Source organism: Oncorhynchus nerka, linkage group LG23, assembly GCF_034236695.1.
Source record: "Oncorhynchus nerka isolate Pitt River linkage group LG23, Oner_Uvic_2.0, whole genome shotgun sequence".
In the NCBI taxonomy this organism is placed as follows: Eukaryota; Metazoa; Chordata; class Actinopteri; order Salmoniformes; family Salmonidae; genus Oncorhynchus; species Oncorhynchus nerka.
In genome coordinates, this window is record NC_088418.1 from 50325563 (window position 1) to 50341404 (window position 15842).

General features: G+C 46.1%; 1 protein-coding gene across 1 annotated transcript in view; it reads left to right on the plus strand.

The window, feature by feature from the left end:
- Positions 1–15842, plus strand: part of tmtc1 (transmembrane O-mannosyltransferase targeting cadherins 1) — a 118345-nt gene that overhangs the window by 68729 nt on the left and 33774 nt on the right. The window contains exon 8 of the mRNA XM_065008203.1: positions 11782–11903. Within this exon, the coding sequence (XP_064864275.1) occupies positions 11782–11903 (122 nt within the window). The remainder of the gene's footprint in view (positions 1–11781; positions 11904–15842) is intronic.

Below are 15842 nucleotides of genomic sequence, written 5' to 3' on the forward strand. Positions count from 1 at the left end.
AAAATAGTTCTGTCCCTAACTATCTAAAAGTTCGGAATGAGTTTTTTTGAGAGATGTATGCTACACCCCACCCCATGTATGTCTGGTTTAGAGAACACAGGCTGTGAATTCAAACAACAGGAGGGGATGTCGTGACATTCTGTCTGCAAACGGGGTGTGTGGGGGCCGCAGATTAGAGATATCTATGTTTAACCCCCGCTGTTCGGCTGATATCTCAACATGCCTTATGCATGATAGTGCACACCTTGGTTTCAAACGGTTCTCTACAGATAAGAGTTCTGGGACCCCCCTGGTTGAAACACCCCCCAACCTTAGGATTTATGTTACACACACACCCAACCACACACACACACACACACACACACACACACACACACACACACACACACACACACACACACACACACACACACACACGCCTGTTGCTCCGCCTCAAGACCCCTCCCCTCCCCACACACACACAAACACTCTGATTCTATTTTACTTCGCGACAGAGCTGGAAGACGTTGTTAAATAGGTTTTTCCCATAGTTAAAGGGTGAGATACCGTTTTTAAACATTCCTTTTATTGAATTCCAAAATATTTCGTACAACCTTTAACATTTACATTTAAGTCATTTAGCAGACGCTCTTATCCAGAGCGACTTACAAATTGGTGCGTTCACCTTAAGACATCCAGTGGAACAGCCACTTTACAATAGTGCATCTAAATCTTTTAAGGGGGGGGGGTGAGAAGGATTACTTTATCCTATCCTAGGTATTCCTGAAAGAGGTGGGGTTTCAGGTGTCTCCGGAAGGTGGTGATTGACTCCGCTGTCCTGGCGTATGAGGGAGTTTGTTCCACCATTGGGGGCCAGAGCAGCGAACAGTTTTGACTGGGCTGCGTGAACTGTACTTCCTCAGTGGTAGGGAGGCGAGCAGGCCAGAGGTGGATGAACGCAGTGCCCTTGTTTGGGTGTAGGGCCTGATCAGAGCCTGGAGGTACTGAGGTGCCGTTCCCCTCACAGCTCCGTAGGCAAGCACCATGGTCTTGTAGCGGATCATTTCAACTGGAAGCCAGTGGAGAGAAAGGAGGAGCGGGGTGACGTGAGAGAACTTGGGAAGGTTGAACACCAGACGGGCTGCGGCGTTCTGGATGAGTTGTAGGGGTTTAATGGCACAGGCAGGAGCCCAGCCAACAGCGAGTTGCAGTAATCCAGACGGGAGATGACAAGTGCCTGGATTAGGACCTGCGCTGCTTCCTGTGTGAGGCAGGGTCGGCACTCTGGGATGTTGTAGAGCATGAACCTACAAGAACGGGCCACCGCCTTGATGTTAGTTGAGAACGACAGGGTGTTGTCCAGGATCACGCCAAGGTTCTTAGCGCTCTGGGAGGAGGACACAATGGAGTTGTCAACCGTGATGGCGAGATCATGGAACGGGCAGTCCTTCCCGGGAGGAAGAGCAGCTCCGTCTTGCCGAGGTTCAGCTTGAGGTGGTGATCCGTCATCCACACTGATATGTCTGCCAGACATGCAGAGATGCGATTCGCCACCTGGTCAGAAGGCGGAAAGGAGAAGATTAATTGTGTGTCGTCTGCATAGCAATGATAGGAGAGACCATGTGAGGTTATGACAGAGCCAAGTGACTTGGTGTATAGCGAGAATAGGAGAGGGCCTAGAACAGAGCCCTGGGGGACGCCAGTGGTGAGAGCGCGTGGTGAGGAGACAGATTCTCGCCACGCCACCTGGTAGGAGCGACCTGTCAGGTAGGCGCAATCCAAGCGTGGGCCGCGCCGGAGATGCCCAACTCGGAGAGGGTGGAGAGGAGGATCTGATGGTTCACAGTATCGAAGGCAGCCGATAGGTCTAGAAGGATGAGAGCAGAGGAGAGAGAGTTAGCTTTAGCAGTGCGGAGGGCCTCCGTGATACAGAGAAGAGCAGTCTCAGTTGAATGACTAGTCTTGAAACCTGACTGATTTGGATCAAGAAGGTCATTCTGAGAGAGATAGCGGGAGAGCTGGCCAAGGACGGCACGTTCAAGAGTTTTGGAGAGAAAAGAAAGAAGGGATACTGGTCTGTAGTTGTTGACATCGGAGGGATCGAGTGTAGGTTTTTTCAGAAGGGGTGCAACTCTCGCTCTCTTGAAGACAGAAGGGACGTTAGCCAGTGGTCAGGGATGAGTTGATGAGCGAGGTGAGGTAAGGGAGAAGGTCTCCGGAAATGGTCTGGAGAAGAGAGGAGGGAATAGGGTCAAGCGGGCAGGTTGTTGGGCGGCCGGCCGTCACAAGACGCTTCAGATTTCATCTGGAGAGAGAGGGAGAAAGAGGTCAGAGCACAGGGTAGGGCAGTGGGAGCAGAACCAGCGGTGTCGTTTGACTTAGCAAACGAGGATCGGATGTCGGGACCTTCTTTTCAAAATGGTTGACCGAAGTCATCTGCAGAGAGGGAGGGGGGAGGAGGGAGGAGGATTCAGGAGGGAGGAGAAGGTGGCAAAGAGCTTCCTAGGGTTAGAGGCAGATGCTTGGACTTTAGAGTGGTAGAAAGTGGCTTTAGCAGCAGAGACAGAAGAGGAAAATGTAGAGAGGAGGGAGTGAAAGGATGCCAGGTCCGCAGGGGCAGGCGAGTTTTCCTCCATTTCCGCTCTGCCCGGGAGCCCTGTTCTGTGAGCTCGCAATGAGTCCGTCGAGCCACGGAGCAGGAGGGGAGGACCGAGCCGGCCTGGAGGATAGGGGACATAGAGAATCAAGGGATGCAGAAAGGGAGGAGAGGAGGGTTGAGGAGGCAGAATCAGGAGATGGAGGAGATGATAAAATGGAAGAGGAGAGAGTAGCGGGGGAGAGAGAGCGAAGATTGGGACGGCGCGATACCATCCGAGTAGGGGCAGTACCTTTAAGACATGTTTGAATTAAGTAACCCATTTGAATAATATTTAAACATGCAGCACACGTGTTTTATGTAAAAATTTAAAAAAACTTGGATGCAGGTCTTTGTACATTATTACAAACTTTAATAAAACGTAATGTTCATAACATACCCATGTAGGAATAGACTATAAAATAATACATGTTTTTTTTCAGATCTTACAGTTGTCTGCGCCAGACCCTAGCTTGAGAGAAAAGAGCGCTACCCCTTAGTTAAATGGGGGGGTATACATTTTCAAAAATTAACACCTACATTTTAACACACGTTATAATTCAACATTTATTTGAACTATTTCTTACAGATATAGGGGTCCTGTTAGCCCTGAACATTATCCGTTTCCAATTCCCCATCACAAAGTCTTTTCCGCGCTCCGTCGAAGCTCTGTCCACTTTCCTGCCAGGGAAAGATCCGCCTTCGAACTTGTTGTTGTTCCGGGGTATGTCTCAACGATAACCCAGGCCATCGCCGTAATTGTTCACGATTTTCGAAAAGACTGTCCAGCTTATTCATCAGGGTTCGGAAAATGTGGTAATCGCGCCATTTAAAACTGAACATTATTTGAAAAAAATTTACATCCTTGCATGCTTTGGAGGATACATATGGACTGACCGTTTTCGTAGCATTTGACCTGTCAAATTGTTCACATGCTAAAATTGTCACTCTGGAGTCCGGGGTATACCCCATGGAAGTGACTCTCAGGGCCATTAGATCCTGGCGTCCACAGACTTGTTCTTCCAACGCATATCCTGGCAGCCTTGAAGCACTCAGGGCACGTTCCATTTGACACAAAGCTAGCCTTATTTTAAGCCATTCTCGCATCCTTAGCGCTAGAGAAAAAGGCTCGGGTTCTGCACGATAAAAGGGTTGGGACACGCTGTCTGTGAATATCTTAACCGTAGATTCCTCCGGGTTGAATATGTACGAAATATGGCCCTCGCTTGTACACAGAAATCCGTTAAAACATTCGGGAGCCTCTACCAAAATATCCTCCAAGCTTTTGGCGTTGGGTTCGTGACATGAGCTACAGAGCACTCCGAGAATTCCCCTTGTAGACATATTTTTAGATGCTTAATATTCAGGTCTTAAAAAATGGCTTGTTCTGGACATTTATAATGCTGAGGCCCCAGCGCCTATAGCCCCAGACATTCCTGCTTCATAGATAACAACCATAAGGGAGATAAAACTGGGTGGGGGGGGGGGCATGGGCCCCAAAAGTTCAAACACCCTCTAACACATGACCACACGAACAGGGGGCGGGGCGGGGGCACATATTCAGTACATGTCATCAGGTCATAAGGTCAGCAATCAATCAATTTTGACACATGCCGTATCCTATTACTCTCTACCCTTAACATGGCCTCAACACCAGTCATCCAGAACAGCCCACTCAAACAGAGTTCTGTGATCAGGTGTGAGTGATGGGAACAGGAAGTGTATTGAAAAGGAGTCAGGTGTGTGTGTGTGTGTGTGTGTGTGTGTGTGTGTGTGTGTGTGTGTGTGTGTGTGTGTGTGTGTGTGTGTGTGTGTGTGTGTGTGTGTGTGTGTGTGTGTGTGTGTGTGTGTGTGTGTGTGTGTGTGTGCGTGCCAGGGAAAGATGAGGAAAGTGAAGAGAAGCTGGATAGAAAGATGCAGTACAAAAGAGAGGGAGAGTAAAAGAGAGGAAGCGGAAGAAGAGGGAGCATGAAAACTTTTCCATTAGCAGGGAAGAGTGAGGAAATGAGATGAACATTTAATTGGCCAGCCCCTGCTGGGTGGGTACAGGATTACTGTAGGAGAAGCTGACTCATACTCTACAATACAGCAGTGGTATTCTGCTGTGCACTAATCAGACAGGGGTAAACTCATTAGGCTGGTTAGTGTTATTGGTTGTGAAGACAGGTTATCACCGATTTGATGGCTTTATTTCGAGAGAGAGAGAGAGAGAGAGAGAGAGAGATGTAAAGTAATGTGCAGCACAGTGTCATTTACCTTCTGATGAGAGGCGAGTCCTACCATGATGGAGGATTCATTTACCTTCTGATGAGAGGCGAGTCCTACCATGATGGAGGATTCATTTACCTTCTGATGAGAGGCGAGTCCTACCATGATGGAGGATTCATTTACCTTCTGATGAGAGGCGAGTCCTACCATGATGGAGGATTCATTTACCTTCTGATGAGAGGCGAGTCCTACCATGATGGAGGATTCATTTACCTTCTGATGAGAGGCGAGTCCTACCATGATGGAGGATTCATTTACCTTCTGATGAGAGGCGAGTCCTACCATGATGGAGGATTCATTTACCTTCTGATGAGAGGCGAGTCCTACCATGATGGAGGATTCATTTACCTTCTGATGAGAGGCGAGTCCTACCATGATGGAGGATTCATTTACCTTCTGATGAGAGGCGAGTCCTACCATGATGGAGGATTCATTTACCTTCTGATGAGAGGCGAGTCCTACCATGATGGAGGATTTTCATCAATAGAAATTCCATCTTTCTCACACCTGTCTCTTTCTTTACTGCTTTCTTTGTCATTCTCTCCCTATTTCAATCTTCTCTTTTCCTCTCTTTCCCCCTCTCTCCCCTGTCTCTCGCTCTCTGACATCACTTTGCTCGGTCTGTTCTGCTGAGGTTTGCGTGCGGCTAGGTTATTGATAAATGATGAGTCTAATTGCTTTCTCCCTTCCTCGCTCTCTGCCTGTCTCTTTGGCTCTCGCTCTCTCCCTCTCTCCCACCACACTCCCAACATGCTACAAAGGCCCCTGGGAGATATCCCATAGTGTCACACAATGTTGTCTGTGTGACTTGCCTCTGTAACCCCTATGACCTCCCCTAGAGAGAACTGTCTGTATCAGCACCCACAACCACCTCAAGTAGAAAGCCTGAGAGGAACAAGTACGTGAGAGAGCAGGGAAAGCCTGAGAGGAACAAGTACGAGAGAGGGCAGGGAAAGCCTGAGAGGAACAAATACGAGAGAGGGCAGGGAAAGCCTGAGAGGAACAAATACGAGAGAGGGCAGGGAAAGCCTGAGAGGAACAAATACGAGAGAGGGCAGGGAAAGTCTGAGAGGAACAAGTACGAGAGAGGGCAGGGAAGCCTGAGAAGAACAAGTACGAGAGAGGGAAGGGAAGCCTGAGAGGAACAAGTACGAGAGAGGGCAGGGAAAGCCTGAGAGGAACAAATACGAGAGAGGGCAGGGAAAGCCTGAGAAGAACAAGTACGAGAGAGGGCAGGGAAAGCCTGAGAGGAACAAATACGAGAGAGGGCAGGGAAAGCCTGAGAGGAACGAAATACGAGAGAGAGCAGGGAAAGTCTGAGAAGAACAAGTACGAGAGAGGGCAGGGAAGCCTGAGAGGAACAAGTACGAGAGAGGGCAGGGAAAGCCTGAGAAGAACAAGTACGAGAGAGAGCAGGGAAAGCCTGAGAAGAACAAGTACGTGAGAGGGTTGGTTTAATTGCTCTATTTGCTCGTGAGAGGGTTGGTTTATTTGTTCTATTTGCTCGTAAGAGGGTTGGTTTATTTGCTCGTGAGAGGGTTGGTTTATTTGCTCTATTTGCTCGTGAGAGGGTTGGTTTATTTGCTCTATTTGCTCATGAGAGGGTTGGTTTATTTGCTCTATTTACTGTTCGAAATGAATGGTCGGATCCCATTATCTGTGTCTGTCTGTCTGTCTGTCTGTCTGTCTGTCTGTCTGTCTGTCTGTCTGTCTGTCTGTCTGTCTGTCTGTCTGTCTGTCTGTCTGTCTGTCTGTCTGTCTGTCTGTCTGTCTGTCTGTCTGTGTGGGCGGGCGGTGTGTGTGTGTGTGTGTGTATACTGCCTAGCCATCTGTTGGCCTGGCACGGCTGGTGAGTGTGTGTGTGTGTGGAGTGGGACATATGTCAGTCGGCCAGTTCTGAAGGGTTCTACTGGGAAGGACTAACGGATGTGAGGCCAGAACCAGAGGGGTCTGATCTGGGAGGGATGCCATGTTTCTGACCACCCAATATAGTCACCTGGAGCACTGGGCTGTAGCACAGAGTATTCCTCTATACCCGGGGATGAGAGAGCAGGAGAGAGGAAAGGAGGGATGGTGGAAAGGGAAGAAAAGAGGAGAGGAGGAGAAGAGAGAGTAGAGTGAAAAGACAGAGGAGAAGAGAGGAGTGGAGTGACAGGAAACTAGAGGACATTTAGAATGGAAAGGAAAGAGTTGACAAGAGAGTAGAGGACTGAGGAGATGAGTGGAAAAGAGATGGAGAGATTGACAGGGCGGAGGAGAGAGAGGAGAGAAACAGATGATAGAGAGGAGGAGGAGGGTGGAGGGCGGAAGTTTGTCTGCAAGGTTAAAGCAGCTGTATCACCGCCTGACAAATTGTGACAGACGTTGTACAGGCGCCTGCTGCCGTCTCCATGGTAACAGAGAAGCAGTTGAGACATTGCGCTCTTCTACAGCAGAGTTCAGACGGACAGCGAGAAAAGAAAGAAGAAGAGGAGGAGGAGGAGGTGGAGGAGGGTTAGATGAGAGAGAGAGAATGCCGAGAGTGGAGGATAGAGAGCAAAGGACAGACAAGAGGAAGAGAGAGAATGCAGAGAAAGAGAGAGAGAAAGAATGCAGAGAGAGAGAGAGAGAGAATGCAGAGGGTGGGAGAGAGAGAATGCTTATTTATTTTCCCTTGTGTACTTTAACCATTTGTACATTGTTACAACACTATATATACAGTGGGGAGAACAAGTATTTGATACACTGCCGATTTTGCAGGTTTTCCCACTTACAAAGCATGTAGAGGACTGTAATTTTTTTTTATCATAGGCACACTTCAACTGTGAGAGACGGAATCTAAAACAAAAATCCAGAAAATCACATTGTATGATTTTTAAGTAATTAATTAGCATTTTATTGCATGACATAAGTATTTGATCACCTACCAACCAGTAAGAATTCCGGCTCTCACAGACCTGTTAGTTTTTCTTTAAGAAGCCCTCCTGTTCTCCACTCGTTACCTGTATTAACTGCACCTGTTTGAACTCGTTACCTGTATAAAAGACACCTGTCCACACACTCAATCAAACAGACTCCAACCTCTCCACAATGGCCAAGATCAGAGAGGGTGTAAGGACATCAGGGATAAAATTGTAGACCTGCACAAGGCTGGGATGGGCTACAGGACAATAGGCAAGCAGCTTGGTGAGAAGGCAACAACTGTTGGCGCAATTATTCGAAAATGAAGAAGTTCAAGATGACAGTCAATCACCCTTGGTCTGGGGCTCCATGCAAGATCTCACCTCGTGGGGCATCAATGATCATGAGGAAGGTGAGGGATCAGCCCAGATCTACACGGCAGGACCTGGTCAATGACCTGAAGAGAGCTGGGACCACAGTCTCAAAGAAAACCATTAGTAACACACTACGCCGTCATGGATTAAAATCCTGCAGCGCACGCAGGTCCCCCTGCTCAAGCCAGCGCATGTCCAGGCCCGTCTGAAGTTTGCCAATGACCATCTGGATGATCCAGGGGAGGAATGGGAGAAGGTCATGTGGTTTGATGAGACAAAAATGTAGCTTTTTGGTCTAAACTCCACACCGTGTTTGGAGGAGGAAGAAGGATGAGTACAACCCCAAGAACACCATCCCAACTGTGAAGCATGGAGGTGGAAACATCATTCTTTGGGGATGCTTTTCTGCAAAGGGGACAGGACGACTGCACCGTATTGAGGGGAGGATGGATGGGGCCATGTATCGCGAGATCCTGGCCAACAACCTCCTTCCCTCAGTAAGAGCATTGAAGATGGGTCGTGGCTGGGTCTTCCAGCATGACAACGACCCAAAACACACAGCCAGGGCAACTAAGGAGTGGCTCCGTAAGAAGCATCTCAAGGTCCTGGAGTGGCCTAGCCAGTCTACAGACCTGAACCCAATAGAAAATCTTTGGAGGGAGCTGAAAGTCCGTATTGCCCAGCGACAGCCCCAAAACCTGAAGGATCTGGAGAAGGTCTGTATGGAGGAGTGGGCCAAAATCCCTGCTGCAGTGTGTATAAACCTGTTCAAGAACTACAGGAAACATATGATCTCTGTAATTGCAAACAAAAGTTTCTGTACCAAATATTAAGTTCTGCTTTTCTGATGTATCAAATACTTATGTCATGCAATAAAATGCAAATTAATTACTTAAACATCATACAATGTGATTTTCTGGATTTTTGTTTTAGATGATGTCTCTTACAGTTGAAGTGTACCTATGATAAAAGTTACAGACCTCTACATGCTTTGTAAGTAGGAAAACCTGCAAAATCGGCAGTGTATCAAATACTTGTTCTCCCCACAGTATATAATATGACATTTGTAAAGTCTTTATTGTTTTGAAACATCTGTATGTGTAATATTTACTGTTAATTTTTATTGTTTATTTCACTTTTGTATATTATCTACCTCACTTGCTTTGACAATGTTAACATGTGTTTCCCATGTCAATAAAGCCCCTTGAATTGAATTGAATGCAGAGAGGGTGGGAGAGAATGCAGAGAGAGAGAGAATTGAGAGAGAGAGAGAGAGAGAGAGAGAGAATGCAGAGAGAGAGAATGCAGAGAGAGAGAATGCAGAGAGAGAAGATGCAGAGAGAGAGAATGCAGAGAGAGAATGCAGAGAGAGAGAGAGAGAATGCAGAGAGAGAGAGAGAATGCAGAGAGAGAGAAATGCAGAGAGAGAGAATGCAGAGAGAGAGAAAATGCAGAGAGAGAGAGAATGCAGAGAGAGAGAAAGAATGCAGAGAGAGAATGCAATGAGAGAGAATGCAGAGAGAGAGAATGCAGAGGGAGAGAATGCAGAGGGAGAAAGAATGCAGAGGGAGAGAATGCAGAGAGAGAGAGAATGCAGAGGGAGAGAATGCAGAGGGAGAGAATGCAGAGAGAGAGATAATGCAGCGAGAGAGAATGCAGAGAGAGAGAGTGCAGAGAGAAAATGCAATGAGAGAGAGAGAATGCAGAGAGAGAGAGAGAATGCAGAGAGAGAGAGAGAGAATGCAGAGGGAGAGAGAGAATGCAGAGAGAGAGAGAATGCAGAGGGAGAGAGAGAATGCAGAGGGAGGGAATGCAGAGGGAGAGAGAATGCAGAGGGGAGAGAATGCAGAGAGAGAGAGAATGCAGAGAGGGAGAGAATGCAGAGGGGTAGAGAATGCAGAGGGGCAGAGAATGCAGAGGGGGAGAGAATGCAGAGAGAGAGAGAATGCAGAGAGAGAGAGAGAATGCAGAGAGAGAGAATGAAGAGAGAGAGAGAATGAAGAGAGAGAGAGAGCATGTAGAGAGAGAGAATGCAGAGAGAGAGCATGTAGAGAGAGAGAGAATGCAGAGAGAGAGAATGCAGAGAGAGAGAGAATACAGAGAGAGAGAGAATGCAAGAGAGAGAGAGAATGCAGAGAGAGAGAATGCAGAGAGAGAGAGAATGAAGAGAGAGAGAGAGAATGCAGGGAGAGAGAGAATGAAGAGAGAGAGAATGCAGAGAGAGAGAGAATGAAGAGAGAGAGAGAGAATGCAGAGAGAGAGAGAGAATGAGGAGAGAGAGAGAGAATGCAGAGAGAGAGAATGAGGAGAGAGAGAGAGAGAATGCAGAGAGAGAGAGAGAATGCAGAGAGAGAGAGAATGAATGAGAGAGAGAGAGAGAGAGAATGCAGAGAGAGAGAGAATGAAGAGAGAGAGAGAGAATGCAGAGAGAGAGAGAGAATGCAGAGAGAAAGAATGAAGAGAGAGAGAGAGAATGCAGAGAGAGAGAGAATGCAGAGAGAGAGAGAGAATGCAGAGAGAGAGAGAGAATGCAGAGAGAGAGAGAGAATGAGGAGAGAGAGAGAGAATGCAGAGAGAGAGAATGAAGAGAGAGAGAGAGAATGCAGAGAGAGAGAGAGAATGCAGAGAGAAAGAATGAAGAGAGAGAGAGAGAATGCAGAGAGAGAGAATGAAGAGAGAGAGAGAGAATGCAGAAAGGATGTCCCCTGAAGGGGCTGTGTTGGAATGACATACAGGGAAGCAATGACACATGGGGAGATACTATCAACAACCTAACCTCCCCCGTCCATTCACTGGTCCACTCCACTGCCTAGTGTATGGGATCACACTGCTTAGAGCAGCACGGTTGAATGAGGGAGAGTGTGTGTGCATCTTTTAATGACTGTATGATCCTATCTATGGCATAATATCTAGCCCCCGGTGTGTGTGCTTCCATGTGTGTGTGTCTGCCGCGTGTGTGTCTGTAGGTCTGTCGTTGACTAGTGTGTGATCCTATCTATGTTCGCATGCTGTAGAGTACGTCCCGCGGTGTGATTTGGTGGTCGGCAGGAGAATGGGGCGTGGATTGGACCGGCGGCTTAATCAAGACGCAGCGGCTTTGGAACAGTAATTTAACGAGGGAATCAACGCTATTACTGAGGGCACAGTCATTAGACCAATTAGCTTCTGTTTGTTCTAACAACTACACCGGCTATGTTCAGAATGGAAAAATACAGAGGGATTTTTCACTCTTATTAAAAATGAATCGGTTAGAGTTGATTTAAAATGAAGGAACTGTTTTTAATTTCATGGGTCTAAATGGTCTACTCAGTCAGCTTCGATATGTCAGAGCATCAGTCAGATATGCTCAGTAACTGGGCGTGACATGTGTAATGATTGCCATTGATATACTGCTGTTTGAAATGGGCATGCTGGACATGTATTCAAACACTGGACAGCATGTGTGCTACTGCAAACAACATGAAGGTAACAGATGATTAAATGTGGGAATTGTAGGCTCTGATTTTCCTATGGATGGGCTAACCTCCCCCCCTCCATTGCTTTCTCTCCCTCTATCTCTCTTTCCCTCCCCCCTCTCACTCTCCATGTATCTCCCCCCTCTCACTCTCCATGCACCCCCCCCCCCCTCTCTCTGTCTCTCTGTAGAGGTTGGAGAATAGGGAGGTGTTGCTGGGGGTGTTGTTCCTGGTCTTTCCCTTCATCCCTGCCAGTAACCTCTTCTTCAGGGTGGGCTTCGTGGTGGCAGAGAGGGTCCTCTACATGCCCAGGTGGGTTGTGTGTGTGTGTGTGTGTGTTATTGTAGGTAATGTGTATGTTGTGTGTGTCTTCCTAATTCTAAACCTCTCTGAGCTTGAATGGTTTGTAATTAGAGAGCTGGTGTAATTCTCCTGTGTGTAGACTAGCTTGGTTGCCCTTACTGAATTGGTGTGTGTGTGTTTTAGGGCTGACCCCCTTTAGTCGACTGGTCGATTGTTTGCAAAGACCAGAAACAGCAAGCAGTGGGAGCACCAGATCTTTCCCTTCTGTTTAGGCTACATTGATCTCTGGCTCCCTCTTTTTAGTACTTTGTGTATCTTCATTTTTACTCACAGTGCTTAAAGCATCAGACGAGCTCAGTGGCCTACATATAGTTGATTTATTTAAAAATACACTTTTAAAATTTCAACCAGGAACAGACGACTCTCGGTCGACCGAGATATTTTTTAGTTGGGGACAGTGTGTTTATGTGTGCAGGAGTTTACAAGAGTGTGTACGAGTGAGTGATTGAACATATGGAGAGAGGATCGCACACACACACACACACACACACACACACACACACACACACACACACACACACACACACACACACACACACACACACACACACAAACACACAAACACACACACACAAGGTTATTTTCTGCTGTGCTTCACACTTCAGTCAAGGGCCTCTGGTACGTCCTTGTAGTAGATTCCTATGAAGTGCTCTCTCTCTCCTCCCTCTCTCCTTTACTCTCTCTGCTTTCTCCATCTGTCTGTTCTCTCCCGCTGCCTTGCACCATTCTAAGGGCTCCTTCCTCCTTCAGTGCTTTCAAGGGCTTCCCAGATAATATTTTTCTATTTATTTTTCCTGATGCTGATATCTTATTCTGAAAAAAGAAAATCATATTCTGTTTGTCTGTCAATGCTCTCTCTCTCTTACTCTCTCAACTTTCCATTTTCAAATTCCCTGTCTCACGGCCTACCCCCATCTCTTTCTGCTAATCCGGTCCCTGTGTGTGTGTGTGTGTGTGTGTGTGTGTGTGTGTGTGTGTGTGTGTGTGTTTTGCGTGTAAGATTATCATGGCCGTAGTGGCCCTTGGGGGGCCTCTGCCCTTTAAACACACGCGCCTGCACATGCATGCACGCGCACACACACACACACATAGACACACACACAGACTAGAGGTCAACCGATTAATCGTAATGGCCGATTAATTAGGGCCGATTTCAAGTTTTCATAACAACCGGTAATCAGCATTTTTGGACACCGATCAGGGCCGATTACATTGCATTCCACGAGGAGACTGCGTGGCAGGCTGACTACCTGTTATGCGAGTGCAGCAAGGAGCTAAGGTAAGGTGCTAGCTAGTATTAAACGTATCTTCTAAAAAACAATAAATCTTAACATAATCACTAGTTAACTACACATGATTGATGATATTACTAGTTTAACTAGCTTGTCCTGCGTTGCATATCATCAATGCGGTTCCTGTTAATTTATCATTGAATCACAGCCTACTTCGCCAAAGGGGTGATTTAACAAGCGTGTTCGTGAAAAAAGCACTGTCGTTGCACCAATGTGTACCTAACCATTAACATCAAAGCCTTTCTTAAAATCAATACACAAGTATATATTTTTAAACCTGCATATTTTGTTAATATTGCCTGCTAACATGAATTTCTTTTAACTAGGGAAATTGTGTCACTTCTCTTGCGTTCTGTGCAACCGACTCAGGGTATATGCAGCAGTTTGAGCTGCCTGGCTCGTTGCGAACTGTGTGAAGACCATTTCTTCCTAACAAAGGACAGCCAACTTTGCCAAACGGGGGACGATTTAACAAAAGCGCATTTTCGAAAAAAGCACCATCGTTGCACGAATGTACCTAACCATAAACAATCAATGTGTCACGTTCGTCGAAATGAGTGGACCAAGGCGTGAGTAGAGTTCCACATTCTTTATTTATGTGAAACTTCAACAACACAAAGAACAATCAAACGTGCCGTTCGTAGCTACCTAGGTACTAAACAAAATATCAATATAGGGAGAGCAGGTGGGAAACGGACCACACTAAGTATGATCCCCAATTAGAGGCAACGATCATCAGCTGCCTCCAATTGGGAACCATACTTACACCAACATAGACATAAAAACGCTAGAAACCCCCCTCGTCACGCCCTGACCTAAAACACCATAGAGAACCCCGAGGGCTCTCTATGGTCAGGGCGTGACACAATGCCTTTCTTAAAATCATTACACAGAAGTATATATTTTTTAAACCTGCATATTTAGTTGAAATGAAATTCATGTTAGCAGGCAATATTAAACTAGGGAATTGTGTCACTTCTCTTGCGTTCATTGCACGCAGAGTCAGGGTATATGCAGTTTGGGCCGCCTGGCTCGTTGCGAACTAATTTTGTGAACAAATTTTTTTCGTTGCGAAAGAATTTTACGTAATTATGACATAATATTGAAGGTTGTGCAATGTAACAGCAATATTTAAAATGATGGATGCCACCCGTTAGATAAAATGCGGAACGGTTCCGTATTTCACTGAAAGAAATAAACGTTTTGTTTTCGAGATGATAGTTTCCGGATTTGACCATATTATTGACCTAAGGCTCGTATTTCTGTGTGTTATTATATTATAATTAAGTGTATGATTTGATAGAGGAGTCTGACTGAGTGGTGGTAGGCAGCAGCAGGCTCGTAAGCATTCATTCAAACAGCACTTTCCTGCGTTTGCCAGCAGCTCTTCGCAATGCTTCAAGTATTGCGCTGTTTATGACTTCAAGCCTATCAACTCCCGAGATTAGGCTGGCAATACTAAAGTACCTATTCGAACATCCAATAGTCAAAGGTATATGGAATACAAATGGTATAGAGAGAAATAATCCTATAAATACTATATTAACTACAACCTAAAACTTCTTACCTGGGAATATTGAAGATTCATGTTAAAAGGAACCACCAGCTTTCATATGTTCTCATGTTCTGAGCAACGTTAGCTTTTTTACATGGCACATATTGCACTTTTACTTTCTTCTCCAACACTTTGTTTTTGCATTATTTAAACCGAATTGAACATGTTTCATTATTTATTTGAGACTAAATTGATTTTATTGATGTATTATATTAAGTGATTATAAAAGTGTTCATTGTTCATTCAGTATTGTTGTAATTGTCATTATTACATTATATGTAATAATGACATATATATTATATATATATATATATATAAATCGTCCGATTGAATCAGTATCGGCTTTTTTTGGTCCTCCAATAACCGGTATCGGTATCAGCGTTGAAAAATCATAATCGGTTGACCTCTTACATAGATAGACACACACATTTATTGACGAGCTTCAATGCCACACAACTCTCCTTCCGTGGCCTCCAATTGCTCTTAAATACAAGTAAAACTAAATGCATGCTCTTCAACCGATCGCTGCCTGCACCTGCCCACCCGTCCAACATCACTACTCTGGACGGTTCTGACTTAGAATATGTGGACAACTACAAATACCTAGGTGTCTGGTTAGACTGTAAACTCTCCTTCCAGACTCACATCAAACATCTCCAATCCAAAGTTAAATCTAGAATTGGCTTCCTATTTTGCAACAAAGCCTCCTTCACTCATGCTGCCAAACATACCCTTGTAAAACTGACCATCCTACCGATCCTCGACTTCGGCGACGTCATTTACAAAATAGCCTCCAATACCCTACTCAATAAATTGGATGCACTCTATCACAGTGCCATCCGTTTTGTCACCAAAGCCCCATATACTACCCACCACTGTGACCTGTATGCTCTCGTTGGCTGGCCCTCGCTTCATACTCGTCGCCAAACCCACTGGCTCTAGGTCATCTACAAGACCCTGCTAGGTAAAGTCCCCACTTATCTCAGCTCGCTGGTCACCATAGCATCACCCACCTGTATCACGCGCTCCAGCAGGTATATC